Source organism: Zygotorulaspora mrakii, chromosome 3 (assembly GCF_013402915.1).
Source record: "Zygotorulaspora mrakii chromosome 3, complete sequence".
Taxonomy (NCBI): Eukaryota; Fungi; Ascomycota; class Saccharomycetes; order Saccharomycetales; family Saccharomycetaceae; genus Zygotorulaspora; species Zygotorulaspora mrakii.
In genome coordinates this window covers 282,594-306,797 of record NC_050721.1, presented here as the reverse complement: position 1 = coordinate 306,797, position 24,204 = coordinate 282,594, and the positions used below count along the sequence as shown (strand labels likewise).

General features: G+C 39.3%; 13 protein-coding genes and 1 non-coding gene across 14 annotated transcripts; 6 read left to right on the top strand and 8 right to left on the bottom strand.

The window, feature by feature from the left end:
- Nucleotides 1-234: 234 nt before the first annotated feature.
- On the bottom strand, nucleotides 235-1,428 carry ERG10 (acetyl-CoA C-acetyltransferase; the record flags this gene model as incomplete). The annotated part of the gene is made up of 1 exon (XM_037287640.1): nucleotides 235-1,428. The coding sequence occupies one exon, from the start codon at nucleotides 1,426-1,428 to the stop codon at nucleotides 235-237; it is 1,194 nt and encodes a 397-aa protein (XP_037143535.1).
- Nucleotides 1,429-1,741: 313 nt separating this feature from the next.
- On the bottom strand, nucleotides 1,742-3,973 carry SUV3 (ATP-dependent RNA helicase SUV3; the record flags this gene model as incomplete). The annotated part of the gene is made up of 1 exon (XM_037287639.1): nucleotides 1,742-3,973. The coding sequence occupies one exon, from the start codon at nucleotides 3,971-3,973 to the stop codon at nucleotides 1,742-1,744; it is 2,232 nt and encodes a 743-aa protein (XP_037143534.1).
- A 199-nt stretch (nucleotides 3,974-4,172) lies between these two features.
- Nucleotides 4,173-5,831, bottom strand: TRM44 (tRNA (uracil) methyltransferase; the record flags this gene model as incomplete). Its single annotated transcript, XM_037287638.1, has 1 exon — nucleotides 4,173-5,831. The coding sequence occupies one exon, from the start codon at nucleotides 5,829-5,831 to the stop codon at nucleotides 4,173-4,175; it is 1,659 nt and encodes a 552-aa protein (XP_037143533.1).
- A 705-nt stretch (nucleotides 5,832-6,536) lies between these two features.
- On the top strand, nucleotides 6,537-7,286 carry PHO85 (cyclin-dependent serine/threonine-protein kinase PHO85; the record flags this gene model as incomplete). Its single annotated transcript, XM_037287637.1, has 1 exon — nucleotides 6,537-7,286. One exon carries the CDS (start codon nucleotides 6,537-6,539, stop codon nucleotides 7,284-7,286), a length of 750 nt encoding a protein of 249 aa, XP_037143532.1.
- A 30-nt stretch (nucleotides 7,287-7,316) lies between these two features.
- Nucleotides 7,317-8,372, bottom strand: HG535_0C01520 (uncharacterized protein; the record flags this gene model as incomplete). The annotated part of the gene is made up of 1 exon (XM_037287636.1): nucleotides 7,317-8,372. One exon carries the CDS (start codon nucleotides 8,370-8,372, stop codon nucleotides 7,317-7,319), a length of 1,056 nt encoding a protein of 351 aa, XP_037143531.1.
- Nucleotides 8,373-9,336: 964 nt separating this feature from the next.
- On the top strand, nucleotides 9,337-12,120 carry SVL3 (Svl3p; the record flags this gene model as incomplete). The annotated part of the gene is made up of 1 exon (XM_037287635.1): nucleotides 9,337-12,120. The coding sequence occupies one exon, from the start codon at nucleotides 9,337-9,339 to the stop codon at nucleotides 12,118-12,120; it is 2,784 nt and encodes a 927-aa protein (XP_037143530.1).
- Nucleotides 12,121-12,322: 202 nt separating this feature from the next.
- HG535_0Ctrna2I lies at nucleotides 12,323-12,396 on the bottom strand. The gene has a single exon. It is a non-coding gene; the product is annotated as a tRNA-Ile (tRNA).
- Nucleotides 12,397-12,829: 433 nt separating this feature from the next.
- On the top strand, nucleotides 12,830-13,315 carry EGD1 (Egd1p; the record flags this gene model as incomplete). The annotated part of the gene is made up of 1 exon (XM_037287634.1): nucleotides 12,830-13,315. One exon carries the CDS (start codon nucleotides 12,830-12,832, stop codon nucleotides 13,313-13,315), a length of 486 nt encoding a protein of 161 aa, XP_037143529.1.
- Nucleotides 13,316-13,953: 638 nt separating this feature from the next.
- MET31 (Met31p) lies at nucleotides 13,954-14,655 on the bottom strand (the record flags this gene model as incomplete). The annotated part of the gene is made up of 1 exon (XM_037287633.1): nucleotides 13,954-14,655. One exon carries the CDS (start codon nucleotides 14,653-14,655, stop codon nucleotides 13,954-13,956), a length of 702 nt encoding a protein of 233 aa, XP_037143528.1.
- Nucleotides 14,656-14,914: 259 nt separating this feature from the next.
- Nucleotides 14,915-15,673, bottom strand: HG535_0C01480 (uncharacterized protein; the record flags this gene model as incomplete). Its single annotated transcript, XM_037287632.1, has 1 exon — nucleotides 14,915-15,673. One exon carries the CDS (start codon nucleotides 15,671-15,673, stop codon nucleotides 14,915-14,917), a length of 759 nt encoding a protein of 252 aa, XP_037143527.1.
- A 261-nt stretch (nucleotides 15,674-15,934) lies between these two features.
- Nucleotides 15,935-18,982, top strand: ISM1 (isoleucine--tRNA ligase ISM1; the record flags this gene model as incomplete). Its single annotated transcript, XM_037287631.1, has 1 exon — nucleotides 15,935-18,982. One exon carries the CDS (start codon nucleotides 15,935-15,937, stop codon nucleotides 18,980-18,982), a length of 3,048 nt encoding a protein of 1,015 aa, XP_037143526.1.
- Nucleotides 18,983-19,159: 177 nt separating this feature from the next.
- MRX11 (Mrx11p) lies at nucleotides 19,160-19,807 on the top strand (the record flags this gene model as incomplete). Its single annotated transcript, XM_037287630.1, has 1 exon — nucleotides 19,160-19,807. The coding sequence occupies one exon, from the start codon at nucleotides 19,160-19,162 to the stop codon at nucleotides 19,805-19,807; it is 648 nt and encodes a 215-aa protein (XP_037143525.1).
- A 221-nt stretch (nucleotides 19,808-20,028) lies between these two features.
- SSN3 (cyclin-dependent serine/threonine protein kinase SSN3) lies at nucleotides 20,029-21,801 on the top strand (the record flags this gene model as incomplete). The annotated part of the gene is made up of 1 exon (XM_037287629.1): nucleotides 20,029-21,801. The coding sequence occupies one exon, from the start codon at nucleotides 20,029-20,031 to the stop codon at nucleotides 21,799-21,801; it is 1,773 nt and encodes a 590-aa protein (XP_037143524.1).
- Nucleotides 21,802-21,917: 116 nt separating this feature from the next.
- On the bottom strand, nucleotides 21,918-24,041 carry NOP4 (mRNA-binding ribosome biosynthesis protein NOP4; the record flags this gene model as incomplete). Its single annotated transcript, XM_037287628.1, has 1 exon — nucleotides 21,918-24,041. One exon carries the CDS (start codon nucleotides 24,039-24,041, stop codon nucleotides 21,918-21,920), a length of 2,124 nt encoding a protein of 707 aa, XP_037143523.1.
- Nucleotides 24,042-24,204: the final 163 nt, after the last annotated feature.

Sequence of the window (24,204 nt, the reverse complement as noted above, 5' to 3'; positions counted from 1 at the left end):
TGGCTTTCAGACTAATAACACTTATTCGATCTTCCTTTTTATATTTATCTTCACTTTTTGATTTTTCAGGCTCAGCCTAATGAGTAAAACCGCTTTTTCTGAAATTGCCTATCAGTTCGTTAAATGCATTTAGAATAATATAGATGTATATGTATACGAATATGTATACGTACGTGCATATATTTGCTAGCCACGAAGCTACAGATAAGCTACAAATTAATAATTGCAAGTAAGCTAGATTTTTTCAATGACAATGGAAGAAGCACCGCCACCACCGTTACAGATAGCAGCAACACCTAATTTACCATTCTCTTGCTCTAAAATTGACAGCAAAGTAACAATGATTCTAGCACCAGAGCAACCTAATGGATGACCAATAGCTACAGCACCACCATAAACATTGACTTTTTTTGGATCCAATTTCAAGATCTTTGTATTAGCAAGACCAACAACAGAAAATGCTTCGTTGAATTCAAAGAAATCAACTGAATTGATATCAACGTTGGCATGCTTCAATGCCTTCGGAACTGCTAGTGAAGGAGCCCAGGTAAAATCTGCTGGATCATGGGCAGCCTCACCCCAACCTTTGATAATAGCGATGGGCTTTAGCTTTAATTCTTTCAATTTTTTTTCTGAAACCAAGACGACTGCAGCACTACCGTCATTAATTGGTGAAGCATTTGGTGCAGTAACTGTACCATTCTCCCTTTGGAAAACTGTTCTTGCTGATCTGAGTTTTTCGACGTTTAACTTTGAAGGTTCTTCATCTTTGGAAACAACCGTATCAGCCTTACCTCTGAAACCCTTTATAGTAACAGAGACAATTTCCTTATCAAATTTACCATCGTTCTGTGCTTTTTGAGCTTTTTGATAGGACGCAATGGCAAAGTTATCCTGCTCCTCACGGGTGCATTGCCAATCACGAGCACATTTTTCTGCATGAACCCCCATAGCCTGGTTATCATATGCATCATTAAGACCATCTCTTTGGATACCGTCAACCAATTTGGTTTCACCGAATCTTGCACCAGAACGTGCTGCTGGCATATAGTAAGGAGCATTGGTCATGGATTCACAACCACCTGCGACAACAACATCTGCATTACCGCATTTGATGGTTTGTGCACCTAGAATGATAGCCTTCATTGCAGATGCACAAACTTTGTTGACTGTTGTAGCAACAATATGATTGTCCAACCCAGCAGCAAGTGCAACCTGTCTCGCTGGGGCCTGACCAAGATTGGCTGATAGCACATTACCAAAAATAATCTCGTCGAAATCGCGGGCTGGATTCAATTCAGGAATTTTAGAAATTGCACCTTGAACAGCGGCAGCACCAAGCTCGATAGCACTCTTGGCTGCTAAAGAACCTTGAAAAGAACCAACAGGTGTCCTGGCGGCAGAAACGATATATACGTTGTCAGACATAGCTTCGATAATTCAATTTTTTGTAATTACTTAGGAACCACGCGAATTGCAATTACTCCACTAAACTGTATTCAGCAATATAGCAATTAACACATTTATGAGCGGAACTTGAGTTATTGAGTACGTAGTCTAAAAACTTTGCCAAACAGGAGCTGATATTACGCATCGTTCGATCCACCTTACTTACCCTAAACGACAACTTATCGTCTTTTACGGGGATATACCGATATATGCAGGTTATTATAAGCTAATTAAAGTTAATTTGCGTCTATTTACAGAGGTCTCCGAAACCTTGTAGAATACTGAATGATCGTTAGTTCGTTCGACCTATCAACGAGTCTCTCTTTTGGTAGAAAGTGCCAACGGATAGTGGTATCTTTCTGGCGTATGGGTTCCTTTTCAATCGGTCCAATTTCTCGAAAATAATCATCTCACAGAAGTACTTGAGGTCTTTTGCTGATTCCAGATCTATAAAATAATTGGGATAGCGATTACTCAACCAAAAAAATAACATAATTATGTTGTAAAGAGATTCATAAAGCTCAAGGTTAAATTTTTCATCAGTAATGCACCTGAAGTCAAGTACCTCAAACGGCAGTGGATATGAAAGTAAACCCCTCGTTTGCCTTTTGGCAATTGTTGTACAGAATTGAGAGAATGCACGCTTCACAAGGGCTAGATCCTTAACTGGTGCATTACTCAACTTCAGCTTATCAAAAAACTGAATGTTATCCATGTCTTCGAATATTTTTAGGACCGTCAACCTGTTTTTCAAGTCAGATAACTTGAACAGCTTGTTCGAATTTTGCTCCAAACATCCAGCAATTGTATTAAGAAGAACAGTTGGCGAGGTCTTAGGGGGCAGTTTTGTCATTATACTGGCGCATATTTCATCAGGGGGCCATATTGTCGCATGTTCTAAATATTTTATGGGAGCGTTTATACCCTTTTTAACAGCCGAAAGTACTTGGGGGTCGAATGTAGTGATAGATCCTTTTGGAATTTCTCCACCAGTTGAGTTTGCCTTGAATCTGCCTGCCCTTCCCCCAATTTGTTTGATATTGGAAGAAGTCAAATCAATTAATTCTTTACCGTTGAACTTGACATTGGTTGTAAAGATGACTCTATCAATCGACAAGTTTAACCCCATACCAATGGCATCAGACGCGACAATTACATCGCACTCACCACTGTTGAAAAGACTCGCTTGTTGAACCCTTGTCTCTGGAGGTAGTGACCCGTAAATTACTGCAACCTTTAGGTTGGTGTCTTTTTCTATTTTCAGCTTTAAATCTAAAATCTTCTTCTTAGAGAAAGCGACTATACAGTCGCCCTTTGAAAGACCTTTTAATCCTTTCCTTAAGGGCGATGCTTCAACTTTCAAATCCCCAAGTCTCTCATACTCGTTGACAGTTAATTTATCGCCAGTTATCCTGGCAATTTTTTTAATGATTGGCAAGGTACTTTTCTCCCCACAAAGGTGCACTTCCCTCGATCTAACACCCAACAGTGCATTGGTCCAAGCCCAGCCTCGATCTGGATCTGACATCATTTGGATCTCATCGAGGACAACAATGTCAAATTTTTGTGTTAATGGAACCATCTCAACAGTGCCCGAAGTGATGCCTGCAGGGTTTCCTGCAGAATCCAAGTCCTTTATTATTTCTTCGCCCGTGAGTAAATTACATCTCACACCCTCATCTTTAAACCTGTCGTAAATTTCTCTTGCCAAAAGTCTCAGTGGTCCAGCGTAGTATCCTCTGTCTGCTTGCTTTAGTTTTTGGAGAGCCCTAAATGTTTTACCTGAGTTCGTTGGTCCAATATGCATTATTAAGTGGCGTCTCATTTTTCTTGCTTCAGGAAACCATTCAGCCGGATTAGAAAAATCAACCTCCTGGAAAATCTCTCCCTCTCCAGTATCTGTCATCATAGGTACTATCTCCTGCCCATAAATATAATCAAAAGATTGACCCAGAATGTATGTATATTTCTCTAAACCCGTGGGCTCTCGATCAAGCTTCAGGAGAGACTTCCAAACACTTGCGTCAATCTTGTCTGTTTTTATCAGTCGTGGAACTAGTTGACTGGGGTTGTTATTTTGGATTAACGTAGAAATTGATGACCGGTAACTTTCAATCTTTCGTTTTAAGTTAGGATCTTTTAGTTGTCCATAAATGTAGTCTCGAAGCTTCAACCATGTGTAATGCTTCATATCTGCTTTTGAATTAGTCTCACTAACAACTTTTTCATTGTAAATGTGTTGTATTGACGTATCTATAAGACTTCGGAAATGTGGGTCATCCGTGTAAACGTTTTTAACATTTTTTTCCCCATCAAAGATAAATCTGAATTGCGCTGGTGATTTAAGTTCCTTAGAGGGCAAATGTTTTAATGATGGACGGCGTATTGACCAGTTTTTGCTCTTAAATGCCTTGCTAATATTTATTGGATAATTCTCCGATGCGATAGAATGCCATCGCCTGTTTTGGGGCCAATTTATTGAATATTGGAGCGTTTGCCCGACATTTTTGAAGCGCCTCAGCATAGCCTGTCTATAAGGCAGGATACTAGGGGTTCGAGAGATACCAATTATACTATTCTTTTCGGTGCATTTTTTTTAATTACGACACTTCATCTTATGTTGCATTTTAATATTATGATACTTGGAAATACATAATTTCAGGGTAGTCACGTGGACAAGATCTATAAACGTAATATTTCGATTTTATTTATAGGTACGTAGTTTAATGACTCCTAGGGTTCCTTTTCATTAATGCCATTGTGTTCTGAATCCAATTATCGGGTCCGCCATCTTCAATAATAACATCATAAACTTCTTGGGTAGGAAATTGATCCAGAAAGGGATTTTCATATCCTATTATGGCAGCATTTCTTGTGCTTGGAATCCTTAACATTTCCTTTTCAACCTTCCACCCAACTCGGTTAGCAATATATTCCACATGGTCGACTAAACCAGCGTATGTGCTATTGCCTAACGACTTTGAAGATGACTGCAATGTAGATTTCCTGACATTGAACCGCACTCTTTCACCAGAGAAATTGTGTGAACAGCAAGGGATAACGATGAATGGGTAGCCAAGCAAAGGAATCCAACATGTCAACTCATCAGAATGATTACCAATAATGAAAGTATCTGGACTGAATTCCGTCACATTGACTTGTGGTGACTGCAGCAAATCTTCACTTGAATAAACAATGGTAGCTGGGGCAATCAATTCATGTGCTACTTTTACTGGGAAAAGACCACCATTGTGTTCCAGATGCGGTATTCGTTTCCTTACTTCGGGATGTGGACGCAGCAGAAGTGACGGAACTATAACCTGTTCTTTAAGAGCTGCTTGAACATCGGGTGGATATATGGACCAAGATTTGCGACGCCTGGCATCTATACCTTTACCTCTTATACCTTCGCTTATCAAAATATAACAGAGAGCGCCATTCCCGCACCCTAAATCTTTGAATTGTATTTTTTCCTTAAAGTCTTTACCGTATATCTTCTTCCAAAGCTCGAAGAGGAAAGCCGCAATAGCGATATCCTCAAAAACGTGCTTTTTTGGATCTGTTGATTCTGCCCAGTTATCAACCAAAAATTTTGAATATCTTTTTTTGAATGCAATATAGCAATCTTGAAAGTCAACTTTATCAACAACTTGATCATGATTCACTCTCTTTTCGTACCCTTCCATTATCCCCATAGAATGCTTATATGCAGTTTGCAACAATCTCCATGCTGTCCTAACAGCTCTTTGAGATTCATCGCGAAGGAGCTCCACATTGTCAAACGGTATATAGTGAACGGAGAGAACATTATTGTGAAATAGAATCCCTACTGCTTTCACATGTGGGATGTAAAACGGACATTCATCTTCTGCTTTTATATGAGGGGTGTAAACTACAAGGGAAGTAGATGGTTTACTAGAAGAGCTGTTCATAATAAGACACGTTTGATTCATAATCGCATCTTTATATAAGTTCCTTGGGATTATCCTTCTGACTATTTGAATGACAACATGCAGATTTAATAAAGGATTAGTTGGAGCTACCCGCACATCTAGATCATCAATTCCAATTTTTTTGGCTTCTGGATCTGTTACTTCCAGATCTTGTGTTTTCTCTTCTTTAACCTTTGGCTTGCCATTTGGCTCGATTTCAAACACCGCCTCCCGTAGAATATCGGCTCTAAGAATAGCCGTGGAGTTTATATTAGGCTCTCTTATAAGATGCATCATTGCCGTTTCAAAATGACTTTTTTCAAACTTTATAGGTGCTGTTGTCGAATACATACTGCACCACTCATCTCCTAAGATACTCTTTTCGTTAATATCATATTGATATCCTTCAGTTCTTGAACCCCCATTGGCACTTGTGTGTCCCTTTCCCATGCCAAACACCAGTTGAAACCGTCACCAAATGAGCCTTTTTGTCGACAACTTCTTATATTTAAAATATCATGGATGAGCTTTTATTTTTGCAATTTTTCAACTTTGGATCTCATCTTTCCTGATCATACGCAGGAAGCCACGTGCTTTTCACATGTTACCACTCCAATCTATTCTATTGGACCTTGGGTCATTTTTGAAGTATGCAATCATCAGTCATTCAGAAGATCCAAATAGTCACCCACTGTCGGTCTCAATCTCTTCTACCGCTTCTTTATGCCTTTCTCTCTCTCATTGCATTGTATCTTCGTTGTTCAACACTTTTTCATGATAAGTAAAGGATAAGCAATTCTCCGACAATCGAGATCTCAAAACCCTTTAGAGAGCAAATAAAAAAGACACGGACGTATTTACTTGCGATTCATACTCTGAGACCGAAGAGTGGCAAGCAATGACATCTTCTTCACAGTTTGTATTGAATGCACGGAACTCTGTTCCTTTTTCTATTTTGTTTAATATGCGCGACAATTACTAACAGTGTTTGGGATTTGATACAGATTCAAACAGTTGGAAAAGCTAGGCAATGGTACCTACGCTACTGTATACAAGGGGCTTAATAAGACGACCGGGGTATATGTTGCATTGAAGGAGGTTAAACTCGATTCCGAAGAAGGTACGCCATCGACTGCCATTCGAGAGATTTCGTTAATGAAAGAACTTAAGCATGAGAATATTGTTAGGCTCTATGATGTAATTCACACGGAGAACAAATTGACCTTGGTCTTTGAATATATGGATAATGACTTAAAGAAATATATGGATTCTAGAATAGTTGGTAACAATCCTCAGGGGTTAGAATTGAGTTTGGTGAAGTATTTTCAATGGCAATTGCTAGAGGGTGCTGCTTTCTGTCATGAAAACAAGATTTTACACCGTGATTTGAAACCGCAAAATTTGCTAATAAACAACAAGGGACAGCTCAAATTGGGAGATTTTGGATTAGCACGCGCATTTGGTATTCCAGTCAATACATATTCTAGCGAGGTAGTGACGCTGTGGTATCGTGCACCTGACGTTTTAATGGGCTCCAGAACCTACTCCACGTCTATCGATATGTGGTCGTGCGGTTGTATTCTTGCAGAAATGGTTACGGGCAAACCATTATTTCCGGGAACAAATGATGAGGAGCAATTGAAACTCATTTTCGAAATAATGGGTACGCCCAATGAATCTTCATGGGCTGGTATTTCAACATTGCCAAAGTATAATCCAAATTTTCCACAGCGCCTACCCAAGGATATTAGAACCATTCTACAGCCGCATGCAAAGGAACCGTTAGATGATAATTTAATTGATCTATTGCATGGGTTGTTGCAATTGAATCCTGATATGCGGTTAAGTGCCAAACAAGCATTACACCATCCGTGGTTTGCCGAATATTACCAACGTCCCCAGTAAGCTAATCTTATGTAGTTTTTTAGAGCTCGCCTAAATTATCATGTCATATTGAGGATTTCCACCGCTTTCAATTATCAGATCAATGATTTGAACATCTGAGATAGCTCCTAGAGTTTTCCATACGAGGGGATCAGATAGCTCTTTTTTCGAATCTACGTCTGAATGAAACTTTTCAATAAATAATTTCACGCAAGAAACCCTAGTGAAGGTTTTAGATAGGGGATTTCTGGATTCCAGCAACTTAGATACTAATTTATCAAAGTTATTCGGGCCATGCAGACACTCCAGTAAGGATATCAATGGGATTGGTGAGAGCAGCTCCCTCGAGGGTTGCTCCTGCAGATCCAAGATGAATTCGACGGTTGAAAAAAACCCTTCAAAGTTGTACTCTAATTGCTCCCTTAAGAACCATTGAATCAAAGCTTTGATAGTGAAGTATGGATCTGACAGAGTAAAAAACCTTCTCAGATAAAAGATAAAGTCCTTTTTTGTAAAAAACAGTTCCATATTTTGAGAGAATACGCCAGGATAGTACATCACATGCTCTGCACCTAGCCAACGGATTATTATATCACTGTTGCGTTCCTCAAGGAACTTATGATGAACAGCCTGCGGTATAAAACAATATACTTTGCTCAAAAGGCCTTCGTAATGCCTAGCCAAAAACTCAAGAAAAGTCTCATTCAAGAAGATGTCATCTATGAGCAAACGCTGTCCATCTGGTATTTTATTTGTGATGATGCATTGCGGCAGCGGATCCAGGGAATATTTCTCCCACGTCAGCTGGTGCAATAGAGAAGGCGAAGGTCTCAATGTGTAATATAGATACTTGTTGACAAAAGGCAGGGAGCGCATATTCAAAGAGAGGACAAAGATCCGCTGTATCACCTCTAGAGGAAGATCTTGAATGGTCTTTGCGCGATTCACCTCACCTCTAGCGCTACCATCTTTTTTTTTTTGTCTCTTCACCTTTTTATCAGGCCCTGTATTATTCTCATCACTGATTAGATAATTACCATGTAGCAGCTCTCTGCGATTGTAATATCTTGATCCCCTTGTAGGGTATCCATATATTGCGTAACCCATGAAACCCGTACTGTTTGGCACTCAAGTGACATGAGAAACTCTGCAAGTCGTTCTAAATATGCAAGTTCTAAAGTGTGTGAAGATGCTCTCAAATGAAACCCAGTGTAACTGCAAATGTTAGCATACATAGCATAGTATTCGTAACGTTCCGGACGTAAATACGCTGCATAAGGAAGCCTACACATAACAAGAACCGTAGTTTCTAATGTTTATTGCCTTTAGTGCGCGATCCTTCGATTCAGTTCAATCTACCAACAATACAAAGAATGCATTCAAGAATTGAGTGTTGATGTGCAACTTCTCAAATACTAAGTTACGGAAAATCCCATGGTGCTCTCTACTACATAATGAATTATAACTCGGAAAATAGCCCCTCCTTATTTGCTATATCCGTCGTCATTTTTTCACTTGCCTCTTTTTCTACTTTTTCTACTTTTTCTACTTTTTCTACTTTTTTATTTTTTTATTTTTGTTTTTTTGTTATTCTATTTTTCATTCAGAACCAAAAGAATGAACTTCGAATTTGAACTCTCGGAAGGAGTTGATTTGGTATACATTGCAAGTAACGTGCTCTGACAACTCTTGGCATTGCGAGGAGAGAAGAATTGAGGACATTGAGGTACTTGAGATTGGTTTCCTGATCTAGTTAGAGGTGAAAAACATCAAGCAGGAAAAGCGCTTTGAGTCTTTCGTTTACCATTGTTAAGAATTCCGCGGAACAATAGAAAGGTTTGAAGACTGATTCTAGCAAGTAGTTGATTCTGTGAAAGTGCATTGACAACAGTAGAAAAGACACCTCTTCTTGAGTAATAGTCCCTACATTCCCAGTATCGATCGCTGTTGTTTTTTATTGTTTCATTCTACATTTGTAATACTACATTGAAATTTCATTGAGGGTATTTTTTTGCATTCAGGATAAACAGTCGAAAAAAACTGAAAATAAACAAACATTAAAGGTGAAACCATGGCTCCTTCGTCTTCTTTGCGTGTATTGATAGTCGGAAACAATCCCAATGTGTTGTTATACACTTCAAGGTTTCAATTGGCCAAGAGCGTGGACTTGTATCACGTTAGTGACTCCAAATCCTCGTCATTTGAAGTGGAAACAATTGCGTATGGTAAGAGCGTATTTCAATTGGCGAATCATTTTACATCAGTTCCTCATTTAATTGAGGCAATGAATGGATCAAGTGAGCATCCTAGTCCAATATTTGATCTAATAATTTTAAGTGCATCATCGTTGCAAGAGACATCGACTTTGGCGTCACAACTGAATCCAACGATTAATATCAACACCAAGGTTTTCCTTGAGAGTAGTGGATTCGTTCAATTAGAACCATTTGTAAAGATGTCTATGGATCTGCCAAATCTCAACATATTCAGTATTATGATAGACATGGATTTTCGTCAAGTTGGCAACAATGAATACAAAGAATTTTCTACTAATAAGAAGGGGTTAGGCAAAGGTACAATTTATCTGGGTGAAAGCAGCTTGCCCAAAGTGAAGCAAGCTCAACAGAATCAACAACAGGCCAGTTCAAAGTCTCAGTCGACTACTTCGTCGTCTTCCATAAATCAGCAACCACTCAAATATTCAAAGAATGTTATTTCACTCCTTGATACTTTTCAAAGATTATTCAAGAAGCTCTTTCCTGAAGACAATGTTAGCCTCTGTAATCATTCCAGCTTAGAATTTGTTTCGCAACAGTGGGCTCTTGCAACTCCTAGAATTTGTTTTGATCCCTTGCTGATATTACTTGAGGAAACCCGTCCCTCAGAATTACAAAAGCAAATACTGGCCAAACCGTTAATATCTGGCCTGGTAACCGAAATTATTACTGTTTTGAAAAGTATGGGCTCAAAATTAAACGGCAATTTAGAGAACGAAAGCAGCTTATTGAGTCACTGGGAAAGGATGTATCCGGATCCGAACGACTGTCCATCTTTAGTTTACCATTTCATTCATAAAACGGCCCCGTTGAATATTGACATGTTGTTGTTACAGCCTATCTTATTAGCAGATGATTACGGCATCAAGACACCTTATTTGGAGTTTTTATACTCTTTGATGTGTCAATACGAAAAACTAAACAATGGAAAATCTAAATGGTTCATGAGAACTAAAGACGATCAAGATTTTCAGAAAAAGATTAGTTATTTATCGGAGGACAAGAACCGCTTGCAAAACCAGTTGACGTCCCTAGAAAAAACTTTGCAAGATAATGACGGTTTAGTCAGTCAATTACAGAGTAATGAACAAGCATCCCTAGAACAAATCAACGTTTTACAAAGTCAGGTCGTATCACTAAGACAGGAGCTTAATGTCATTCAGAAGACACATGAGACTCAGGTTGAGCAATTAAAATCACAAGAATTTCAAAGGGCTGATATATCCAATGGAAACTCGCGTAAAGTTACGCATCAAAAAGAACACTCTTTAGAGGATAGTCCAAGTCATGCCTCTACGGGCACCCCTAACTTGAAAGATATTGCTGATTTCGCTGTTATTGGGGTAAATTACGGGGAGGCTTCTCAAAAACAGCATCTGCAGCAGCCAAATGCCCCACTAACGTTTGGTTCATCACAAAGTAGCTTCAATGGTAGTGGTAGCGCTAGCGGTAGCTATAGCGGAGGCCCTGAGTCAGACAGTTGGCTGAAGGAACGTGAACTTGAAATTCGCAAAAAAGAACTAGATCTACAGGAGAGAGAGCTGGAATTTGAGAGGAAACTAGCACAACATCCAAAACAGCAACAACCGCAGCAACAACCGCAACCACAACAGCCTTCTTCAAGGTATAATAAAGGCAAGACAAATGGCTATTCTGCAACTTCTCCAACATTGTCTTCAAGGAAGCCCTCTTTTCCGCAGTTGCAGCAGCCTTCGCTAAATGGACGTAGCAATCCTAAGACCATTCATGGGGCTATACCCGGCCAGACAACATCAGCGACCAACTTTGTGGATCCACTTGGACCTCCAATGCCTTTGAAAAACAATTCAGGATACCAAAATCAGCCTCAGCATTTTCATCAGAATGGATCACATTCAATCAAACCTACAAGTAGGAAGAATAGAAATAGCAACATGCCATTGATTGGAAATGCTTCTAGTCTCGGTCTGAATAATTACGGCAGACCACCTAAAGGTGGCCAAAAACCTCGTCTGAACTCCTTATCTACGGGAAACTTGAATATGCAAGGCCGCACCAGACAATCAAGTGGATTCGCGGTAAACACTTTGGGGAATAACTCCAATTCTAGAGTAAACATGCCTAATAATGTTAAGTCTGCGTATGGTGATGCAAATATGTCAGCGCATGATGATCAATCCCAAGCTCAGAGGCAGTTTAGCTCTAGTACAACCATACTTGATGCTAATGGAATGAACCCCAATATGTCAACCAATTCTGTGGTGCATAATCCAATGTCAAGCAATTACCAGGCTCCTTTCATGGAAGAGCAGACTGGTCAGGTACAGCCGCAAGCACTAAAAGCAGATTTTCCGGAGGCGGATAGCTATCTAAACTTTGCACAATCTCCGGGATTGCAAGGTCCACAGTCAAATCCACCAGAAATAACTATTAGTGGTCCTCAAGCAACACCTCCTATGAGTACAATTAGCGATACTCAATCGATAGTTACCAATGATGCTGAAGATACAAACGATTCAAAAGATACCACAAGGGGAAACAAAAAGGACAAAAAAAAGAAATTTGGTCTATTCGGCAAAAAGAAGAAATCAAAGAAGTGATCCTGTGAAATACAAGCATTTCTCTTTGTAGTATAGTATATATTATTATGAAAACAGTTAGCGACTTTCATGTGACTGCTGTCCTGCAATGTCGATCATTAAAGCGTAATTAGCTCAGAATAACATGTTAATTGATAGTGACAACTGGAAGCATCAAATTGTCATGTACCAAAAACATAAGCATGCAAAACGAGTTAAAAAATGGTCTCTAGCGGGATCGAACCGCTGATCCCCGCGTTATTAGCACGGTGCCTTAACCAACTGGGCCAAGAGACCTTAGAATTACCTACTTCCTTGAGGCCTTTTAGAAATACATATTTGGAAAAAAAGGCAAAGTGACTAAAGTGATACAGTTCAGCAGTTCATAGCCATAATTCATTACCACCTTGACCCAGAAATCATCATCTTTTCGACGTCTAATTCTGCTCTGCAATACCTGTGATCGTGAACAAAGACCTTATGCTGAGATTGTGATCACCATCCACGTATTTAGGCTCCTCGCAAACTACGAGTAATGCGGAAGTGAAAAATTTTTGAAGACTGAAGCAGTGGGTCAGAGACGGCGTGGAAGGGCGCTTTCCGAGAGTAGTGATGGTGATGAATATGAGAGTGTCAAAGTAACGAAATGAAACAGCCCTTAGGATATTTGTACGAGTCTTGGTTTGAATATCATACTAGAATACTTTAGAACACGAATCAGGAAAGAAGGATGCCAGTTGATCAAGAAAAATTAGCCAAATTGCAGAAATTGTCCGCCAAGAACAAGGTTGGTGGTACCAGAAGAAAGATGCCAAAGAAGACTGGTTCATTGACCTCTTCTAACAAGGATGACACCAAGTTACAAAGCGAATTAGCTAAATTCCGTGCTGTCACTGTTGATGGTGTTGCCGAAGCCAATTTTTTCAAGGAAGATGGTAACGTTTTGCATTTCAACAAGGTTGGTGTTCAAACTGCTCCACAACACAACACTTCTGTATTCTACGGTATTCCACAAGAAAAAGGTTTGCAAGAATTGTTCCCAGGCATCATCTCACAAATGGGTCCAGAAGCTTTGCAAGCTTTGACTCAATTGAGTGCTCAATTACAACAACAACAACAACAAAAAGGCGCTGAAGGTGCTGAAAATGCCGAGGCCAAGGACGAAAGTATTCCAGAATTGGTTGAAGGCCAAACTTTCGAAGGCGAAGTCGAATAAAGAAATCGCACTACCTCTATCGCATTTCCTATGTAGAAAGTCAAAACAATTCTTCATCTTTTGTTTCCTATTTATACAACTTTTAGGTATATATGTGAATGTTGAAATATAAATCGAGATTGTAAGATATATTAAAGAGATGACTTATAAGAATCAGAAAGAGACAATTGGTCTGTAAAACAAAATAAACGAAGTCAGATGAAACCCTAACAGAATGTCAATCGATAATGGAAAGATATCGGATGATAATCTATCACGAGACGTTTACAACTCAGGAGTCTGACTACGAAGGAGTCTATGGCATGGAACATGAAATAACAGTTGTACTGTGAATTCTATGGGACTAGAAATGGTGTGATGACGATGAAAATTCTTCACTCGTCGTCCTCTCTTATGGTTCAATAGGTGCGAAGTATTAGGTATAAATACTGACGTATTTTCCAGATGTTAATCCAAGTTCAATTAGTCTTATCTCAATTCATGATATAGAAAACCAAGGAATTATATATCTCTATAATTGAATATCATAGTATCATCATCAATGTCAAACCAAGTTACTATCGACAACGCCGAAGAAAACATTCTTTTTAAATAGTGAACTATTAGAAGCTTGTTCTTATCACCTGGGGTTCAAAACACTATACACCTGTTCCTGTTTGTCTAGCCCGCTCTAAAATTTCATTTATATCACCTCCGATACTCAAAAGTTTATTTCTATTACGTTTACAGGTTAACGTATTAAAATGTCTTTTAAGTGCATCCTTTCTCGCGAATCCTTTACCACACTGTGAACATATATTAGGTAAAACTGGCAAATGTGTTCTTTCATGTCTTCGCAGATCTGATGACCGACGAAAAATGAGGTTACATTTAGCACAGGGATACTTTTTCTCATCAGTAGCGTTTTCATGACCCTGTACAGGATTTGTCTTGTCATTTTTACTGTGCTTTTTCGGTTTCGATCCAAATTCAGATTCATTTCCTACATTAACTGCCCCGACAAACGGCTCGGAGTTGACACCAGATATAGTCGAATTTAGCTGCCCTCCGAAATACTCTAATAATTGGTTATTTGTGTCTTCCATCAACCCTCCTGTATTCTCACGGGTACTTGTACTAGAATGTCCAGAATTCACTGGTGTTCTGTCGTTCGTGGTACTCGTTCTTTCTGAAACTGCGTGTTCCGGATCTTGAAATCTCCGGTTCCCCTGTAAGTTAGGATTTACGTATTTAATACGACTCAACAGTTCTTTGATCGTGGGATCCAGATCAGCCGCATTTAATGATGTCGCTACTATGGCCTCTGCAGCTTGTCTGAAAAAAATCGCTTCTTCACTCATATGATCAACAATACTGTTTCATTTACCCTCTACCTCACCTGATTACCCTCTGAATGGATACTATTACTACTTCTTGACTTATCCTGAAGCTCATTGAACTTTCCAAATGGGTATTACTTATGAATTTCGAAAAATGCCACACTTGCTAGTATAAAACACATCACGTGCTTTAATAGCATTAATATGTTAAAAGATCTCTTCAGATCTTCAAATGCTTCCACCCTATATTGGTTATATGTATTCTATATATTGATTTGGGTTAAGCTAGATTCAAATATTCTTTTACCATTTTTATACCCATCTTGTTGAAGTTTTCTATGTCCGACTCGTGAACTTCAACACCCGATTCCTCAACAGAAACTATACCATTTGTTTTGCGATCTTCAACCGAAATAGTGCCAGCACTCTGTTCTATGCCGCAATCAAGTAATTGCCTCGTACCAATCGTACCGGGAGTCCCGTCAACAACTGTTTCATTTTTCGGGCCACGGTGCTTCATCAAAACTGGTCGAACAATTAGGCAACAGTTTTTTATCTCTTCAACAGGCATTCCTGTGATTCTCGAGTATAAATTGAAATCAAGGATTCCCTTTCTCCTGTCAGTAAACACAAACGAAACCACCAACAGCTTTAGGAAGTCGTATTTCAGAAATTTCATATAATTGGTATCTGCATTACAACTTTCGGCAAATTTTATGACTATACAGCAAATTTTCTTAAAATGTAAGTTTGTAGACTGTGCTCTTTTCAATATTGTTTCCAAAATTTTGCTGACTTTGTTTTCATATTCTGCTTCAGTTGTTGATCCGGAAGATAGGAAGACTCTCGAATAGTTGCTTAAAATGTTTTTAGTAAAGTACCATACCATGAATTTATTTACGGACAACACTGGCAGCCCAGCCCTATTATCATTGCAGCGCCGGTGCCTTTTGGAATTAGTGATCGAGTGCTGATACTCCTCATTATTGGACCATTTTTCAGCCCGCCCATTATATTTGTCACCACCTGCACGACGCATACCTGCCCGTGCTTAACCACAGCTTGACAAGTCAAGAGGACTACAGGTGTGAAGATTGTTCACTTTCTGCAACTCTTCACTAATCGTTTTTTTAGAGTACACTTCTGCATGTTAGATCTCTCTCATCTTCAAAAGCGAATATGAAAATCATCACCAAAAAGTACTCAGTAAAAAAAAAAACTCTCTTTTGAACAATTCCGAATGTAGCTCTGATTAGTAGTCAATTGAGGTTTGCAAACTGCAAGTCTTCTCTTGTGATTGATGATTCGACGCTTAATATTTTTAGGGCCAAACAGGAGAGGTTATTCTCAGCATGCTTATCAAAAGACGTTAAATTTACCGGATACTAATTTCCCCAAAAGGTCAGATATAAAGATAAGTATTGAGAAGCTGATTCCACAATGTTGTGAGCAAGTGTATGTGAAACAAATGGATACATTTATACGCCGCGTGTGGGAATACGATAATCCCTTGCAGAGAGGAAATTTTGTCAAGAAGCATTTGTTTACTCTACATGATGGTCCCCCGTATGCTAATGGAGATTTACACCTGGGACACGCACTGAACAAAATTCTCAAGGATATCATAAACCGTTACCAATTATCTAGAGGCAAGTATGTGTTTTATAAACCAGGTTGGGATTGTCATGGTCTACCAATTGAGTTGAAAGCACTAAAAGACATCGCTGAAAGTAAACTAGAGTCCACTGCCCCTTCAACAATAAGGTCATTGGCTAGCAGACATGCAAAAAAAGCAATTGAAACTCAAAAGAAACAATTCAAACAATTTGGTATTATGACTAATTGGGATGACTATTACACGACGATGAGTTCTAAATATGAGCTAAAGCAACTCACAGTATTCCGAGAGATGTTCTCTGCAGGCATTATACGAAGAAAGAATAAACCTGTCTATTGGGGTGCGGAAACTAAAACAGCCCTTGCTGAAGGGGAACTAGAGTATAATGAAAATCATAAATCCTTAGCGGCATATGTGAAATTTCCCTTAACTTCAGAGTCCAACCTGAGATTCTTAGAGAAGCTACCTAAAGCAACCATGGTTGAATTCTTCGTTGAACGAGAAGCTAACCAGTCTATCAGCTGCCTTATTTGGACCACAACGCCATGGACTCTCGTTGCCAATCGAGCCATATGTTACAATGAAAAACTCACTTACTCTCTGATTCAACTCAAGGATGATAACGTCATCGTTGCAAAAGATTTAATTGATAGTCTGCAAATGTTGGGACCGCATAAAGTATTAGCGGAATTTCCTTCAACATTACTCGAAGATTTGGAATATACTAACCCGCTCCTCAGAGATGGTATTCCACGACCTTTATTGAAAGCCGATTACGTCACAAGTGCTACGGGAACAGGACTTGTTCACAATGCTCCTGGCCATGGCTCCGATGATTACTTGACAGGATTGAAGAATAAACTGGAGATATTTTCACCGGTTGACAATACCGGACGCTATAAACTTGAAGATATACCTAAACATTTGCACGATATTTTATCTGAAAACGGTGTACCAATGAAAGTATCCGATTTGCAGACTTCAGCTGTAATTTTGAAAACGCTTACGGATATAGGTATGCTCCATTATTCTCACCATTATGTGCATTCCTATCCTTACGATTGGAGATCAAAGAAACCTGTCATAGTTAGAGCTACTCCGCAATGGTTTGCAGATCTGCAAGATGTTAAGGATCTAGCCCTGAGTAGCATGAAGGAAATAAAATTTTATCCCGAACGCGGTAGAACTAGATTAACATCTTTCATCGAAAGTAGAAATGAATGGTGCATATCAAGACAAAGATTCTGGGGAGTTCCGATACCAGCATTTTATAAAAAAAACGAACCAGAGGTGGCGCTCATGACCAAAGAAACAATTGAACATATCATTAAAGTTATCGAAAAAAAAGGTATAAATGCATGGTTTTCAGAAGACCAGAGCGATATGGAAGAATGGCTACCCCCAAGCCTAAAATATCAAAGTAAATCATATGTAAGGGGCAAAGATACCATGGATGTTTGGTTTGACAGTGGAACTTCTTGGAATATCGTGAAAGATTTTTATGAAGATACACTGAAATTGACAGATTTACCAGAACCACTCAGTGACGTGTATTTAGAGGGTTCGGATCAGCACAGGGGTTGGTTTCAAAGTTCTTTACTAACAAAGGTAGCTTGCTCAGGTACTCCAAAACCTCCATATAAGCAAGTACTTACACATGGTTTCACACTGGACGAATGCGGGATTAAGATGTCCAAGTCAATAGGCAATACCATTTCCCCATCAGCGATCATTAATGGGGATAAAAAATTACGAATTCCTGCTCTTGGTGTCGATGGTTTGAGGTATCTCGTTGCACAAGCTGATTTCACAACAGATATAGTAGCAGGCAAAACTGTGTTTAACCATGCTGCCGATTCCCTCAAGAAATTTAGGTTAACTTTTCGCTTCCTGTTAGGCAATTTGAAAGAGGGTGCATTCAATATTTTACCATTAAGCGACCTACGTCCTGTTGATCGATATACAATATCGAAATTACAGAAGCTGCTTGATCGAGCTGAACAGGATTACCGCGATTTTAATTTTTCCAAAATTTTGGCAGCTGTTCAGTACCATATGACTAACGAATTATCAGCATTTTACTTTGACATGTCCAAAGACTGTCTTTATTCTGATGCAAAAGACTCACGGAGGAGACAGCAAGTTCAAACGACTTTGTTTCATATTTATGATACATATCGTGCGATTATGATGCCAATTTTACCCATAATGGTTCAAGAGTCCTGGAACTATTTTCCACAACAATACTTTAAGGAAATGGAAAGACCAGAATCTGCATCCTTTTGGCCTTGGCCATCTTATGATATCCCTAAAGAAGTTATGAAGACTTTTTCCAAAAATGAAATGGTCATTCTTGGTGCATTCAAGACACAACTGAAACTACTTGGTGAGAATATAAATAGCCCAGCTCAAACGGTAGTACATCTTGTCACAGATAGTCAAGAATTACCATTTACAACCGACGAGCTAAAGGACATTTTGCAGTGCAGCAAGCTAGAGGTACATCTTAACACGCATATTGAAGATTCACAAAGTCCGTTAGAACTCAAAAATGGGTCAAAAATTACATTATCAGTGAAAAAAAGCCTTCTAGAGAAATGCCCCAGATGTTGGAATTACAATGTTGAAGGAAAAGATGACCTCTGCGTTCGTTGTGAGGATGTAGTAAGAAAAATCATCCAGCCCAGAGGTCAACAGTCACCTAACATTATCCTTAAAAGACATCATTAACGTGTATATATCACATTTATGTATTTTGAATTTATCCTTGCTTGATATTCATAATGACTTCGTAATACGAAGTTCGTGCTAAGCTTCCCGCCGTACGAGCAGGAAAAACGATGGTTTTCATTCATTTATTAAAACACATCCTATGCTTCAATACAGCGTGCGGCAATAAGGTTTATAATGAATGGTCGAATGAGGTCACTGTCTCCAGTATATAGACTGTACGGAGGTTTAGGACCGAACGGAAGTTCACTGTCTCCCTTTCATAGATATGTTGGGCTTCATAAGCACTTCAGCACGCCCAGTGGAAATAACTCAGATTTGACCCAAGGCCCACGCAATAACTCTGAAGAAAAGATTCAAAGAGTTATAGCCAAATCCAAATTGCTCAGGAGGCTGAACCAAAATCCCAAGTTTTCACGTTATTTTTTTAAGCTGAGCGAAGCTGGAATTACATCAACTGTGACGTCTTTTTTGATTATGCACGAATTGACCGCAATAGCACCTTTATTTGGTTTATGGTGGGTGTTCTATGAACTAGATTTGCCAGATCAATATGAACTTCCATTATATTTCACGAATTTGTTGAATCAATGTGGTGATGCCATGGAAAGACTTGTCGGTGATAAGTATAGTGAAGGTTTTGACAGAAACAGGCTAATATTGTCTGGGGCAATTTCATATGCCATTGTAAAGTTTCTATATCCTCTTAGAGTACTGTTTAGCTTGTGGGCTGCTCCATACATGGGGAAATGGCTTCTTGCACCATTCTACAAAATAACATCAATTTTGAAACGCAAGGATAAGACAAAATTACACAAAAAATAGATATAGATAGCCACACGTAAATAGCGTCTTTATGAAACAGTCGCTTGAATCGGGCACTGACCATCATTATGGCAGTTACTTGCTTTTGTTATGTCTTTCCTCGGTGCCATATTTTCTCAATTTGAGTAATGCTACATTTATGAAAATTCAAAACTTAAGCTATGATAGTAGATTCATGATTTTGGGTATATACTGCAGGGGATATTTACGTCGATCATATAATGTATAATGCCAATGAAAGAGTTTCGAATGGATACCAGCAAAGATCACAAACAAATGGACAACATCGTCTTCAGCAGCAGCAAATTGGGGGGAAAAGCCTATGGCAAAATCCTTCCCAGCAATTCGCGCCTGGGCAAACTGTTGATATGAAAAATGGTGCTAGGAATGTCCATGGGAAGCAGCCAATGCTAATGGCTAATAATGATGTGTTTTCGATAGGACCATATAAAGCTAGGAAGGATGGTTCTAGATTTTCCGTACTTGAAAAGTATGAAATCATTGGCTATATTGCAGCTGGAACTTACGGTAAAGTCTACAAAGCCAAACGACAAGCTAATAACATGCCATGTGCAGCCACAGATATCACAATGGATGATGATGGCTCTAGGATGCAGGGTAGCACATCCAACCTGAGGAATACAACTGAGATGACTACTTCAGAGTCAATGCCGTTTTTTGACAGGCGATCTCAGGAAAGTATTCAGAACATAAGAGTAAATGAACAAGACGGGATTAGTGGGCAAGTACCAGGTCCCAATCAAGATGGCACTAGTTCCGATAAACAACTTAAACCGAGCAGTAGCTCTTCGCGAATAAATGTCATGAAGAAGCCACCCTCATTATACTTTGCTATCAAAAAATTCAAGACAGAGAGGGAAGGTGTTGAACAGTTGCATTATACCGGAATATCACAAAGTGCATGCCGTGAAATGGCTTTATGTCGAGAATTGAATAACAGACATCTCACAAAACTTGTGGAAATATTTCTGGAAAAGAAAAGCATTTATATGGTTTACGATTATGCTGAGCATGACTTATTACAGATAATTCATTTTCATTCACATCCAGAGAAACGATTAATACCACAAAAGATGATAACCTCAATCATGTGGCAAATTCTAGACGGCGTATCGTATTTACATCAGAATTGGATTCTTCATAGGGACCTGAAACCAGCAAATATTATGGTTACGATTGATGGTTGTGTTAAGGTTGGTGATTTAGGACTGGCGAGAAAGTTTTCCGATATGTTGCAGACGTTATATACAGGTGATAAAGTTGTAGTAACAATTTGGTACAGAGCCCCCGAACTTTTATTAGGTGCAAGACATTATACACCTGCCATAGATCTTTGGGCTGTAGGATGTATATTTGCTGAACTTATTGGTCTTCAGCCGATATTTAAGGGCGAAGAAGCTAAAATGGACTCAAAGAAAAGCGTTCCATTTCAAGCAAACCAATTGCAAAGAATACTAGAAGTTCTTGGAACACCAACCTCTAAAGACTGGCCACATATTCAAAAGTATCCAGAGTATGATCAACTTTCCAAATTTTCCAAGTTCAGAGATAGCTTACCTACTTGGTATCATTCTGTTGGTGGAAGAGATAAAATCGCCTTAGACCTGCTTTACCGTCTTTTGACGTACGATCCTATCACAAGAATCGATGCTAATGCGGCGTTGGATCACGACTACTTTACGAGTGGTGAGAATCCTGTTTGTGAAAACGTTTTTGAAGGGCTCAACTATAAGTATCCAGCAAGAAGAATTCACACTAACGATAATGATATTATGAACGTTGGAACGCATAAAAACAAAAACGCTAACCCCCAACCGCCTTCTGCAGTCAATAATTCATCCAATGCTTTGGGTGGTCTCGGAGTAAACAGAAGAATATTGGCTGCTGCTGCTGCTGCTGCTGCCGCCGTGTCAGGAAGTAATTTGCAAACCAACACTCGCAATTCGGAGCCCATACGTAAAAAGAGACGCTAGCAAAGTACGATACTTGTTTAATACTCGAATTCCTCCAACCTTATAAGACATGCCGGGATGGAACATATTACATACGAAATGCAAAATTTAACTACTATACACGTTTAAAAAAGAGACTAGCGTTTGTGACTCTTTCTTTTACGTTTGATACCGATGAGCCTCTTGGTCTCGTCACTCATATCACTCTGCTTCTTCTTTTGGTCCTCGCCTGCATTCTCCAGCTTAGGTCTTTTGTTGGCCTCCGCTTCCGTAGTGGATGGTTCGTCTTCATACTTTCTTTTTGATGTATCTCTGGCTTGCTTGACCCTTTCTCTTCTTCTCTTTACCACATTTGCATTTTCGATGGCGAATTCAACACATAAACGTCTCGCAGTAAAACTTTCTGAATCCGCTGCCCTTTTCTCTTTCTCGTCAAGTCCCTCCATCACTTCGCTTTTAGTTACTTGATGCACATTAAGCCATCTCAAACCCATTAATGCATGCTTATGATCTTTATATTCGATGAAACCGTAACCTCTACTTCTGCCGACCGAGGACCCCTTGACTTCCATGATGACTTTCGCTTGCGTGACAACACCATGTTTCCTATCTTTTTTCTTTTGACGCTCTATATCCTCGGGAGACATGAATTTATATTTCTCCTTCGTTGACCTTACAAGTTCTTCCTTACTCAATGGATGCCTCTCATTATTTTTAACTTGTGTAGCGAACTCAACGACACCTTTTCTTCCCAACGCCTTTAAACCTTTATCAGTCATAGCTCTTGGAAGATTTCTTATGGCCAATCTGGTCATCGATAAATGCAAAGATGGATTTTTTTTCAATTGTTCTACTCTCAGTTTAAAAGACGCATCTCTAATCTCCATGTCCTTCACGGAAAGCAGAGATGCCAATTTAGAGCCTTCTGTAACTTTACCTTCATTCAGGAGATACATATTACGTCTATCACGTTCACCAGGCGATTTACCAAATGCTTCTTTCCTCTTTGCAGCATTTCTTTCGGCCATATTCCCGGCATCTTCCCGTTTCAAGGTGGGCGATATTGATAGAACACGACCCTCATACACGTATTCTGGTAAAACATCATCACCGATCAATAAAGAAGTGGCACCCGCAGCTGGTGCGTTACGCAGACAATTTTTGCAGGCATCCTCATTTTTAAATGCAACAAAAGCTGTACCTTTTGCCAAACCAGTCTCCCTATCAATAACGGGCAATGCATACTTTACAGGCCCAAACTTGCTAAAGTGATCAGCCAACGAAGATTCTGTGGCATCATATGGAACATTTCTAACAAAAATGGAATAGTTCTCTACTGTGTTCCTTAGTGGTGTATTTGCCTTTTTATGAACTTCTTCCTCCTCGCTATCTTCGTCTTCGTTTTCTGCACCTTCTTCTTCCTCGGATTGATCACTTTCCTCATCATCACTTCCAGATGTTGAGCGGGATTCAGATTCTTCTTTCGCCTCATCGCCCTTTTCTGTGTCTTCATCTGCTTTTGATAACGTCTTAAAGTCCTCCCATTTATTCTTCTGAACAGCGAAATCAACTGCAACTTTCCTTCCATCGATCTTTAAATCTTTAGATTCTTCAATGGCGTTATGGCAGTTTGCCAATCTCTTCATGGTAACAAATGCAAACCCACATAGCTTCCCGTCACGTTTTCTGGGGATAGTAGCCTCCACCACGGTTCCATATCTGCTGAAGATATTCTTTAGCTTTTGGGGATCACGACAGCTCCATGGCATATTTCTGATAATTAACTTTGGTTTGCCTTTCAATAAAGATTCTTCATCAAAACGAGCGGCAGAAGCAATGTTTTCTGGAAGCTCATCAGCCTTCGCCTTCGCTATCTTATCAGCATTTTCTCTGGTACGATCTCTTCTCTTGGCAACATCGACCCTAAGGAGTTGATTATTGAGTCTCGTCTTCCTCGCTTGCTTTAAAGCCTCTTTAGTATCATCTTCGACCGCAAAACTAACAAACCCGAATCCTCTTGATATTTTTTCTGCATTCTTGACAATCACAGCATGCTTGATCGGAGCAAAACTAGAAAAAAATTCGCCCAATTCTCCATCAGTAACTTCAGTTGGAATACCTCTGACAAATAAAGTCTTCATATCCAATCCCCCATCATTATTGAGGCGGCTTTTGACGTTTTTCTGCACATCTTCCTGAACATCTTTCTGAACATTTTCACCGACACCATGCGGCGAATTTTCGTTCTCTACGTCTTCCATTAGTCAGATATCCCTGCAGTTCTCAAACAATCGAATATTTAAATGTAGATAACCTGCTATCACCTATTTCCAATCTGCCTTCAACTTTGATTTTCTCATTGAGACATGCGATGAGCTTTCAATCTTAAAAATTTTCAGGCGGTACCTTCAAGCTGGGTAACGC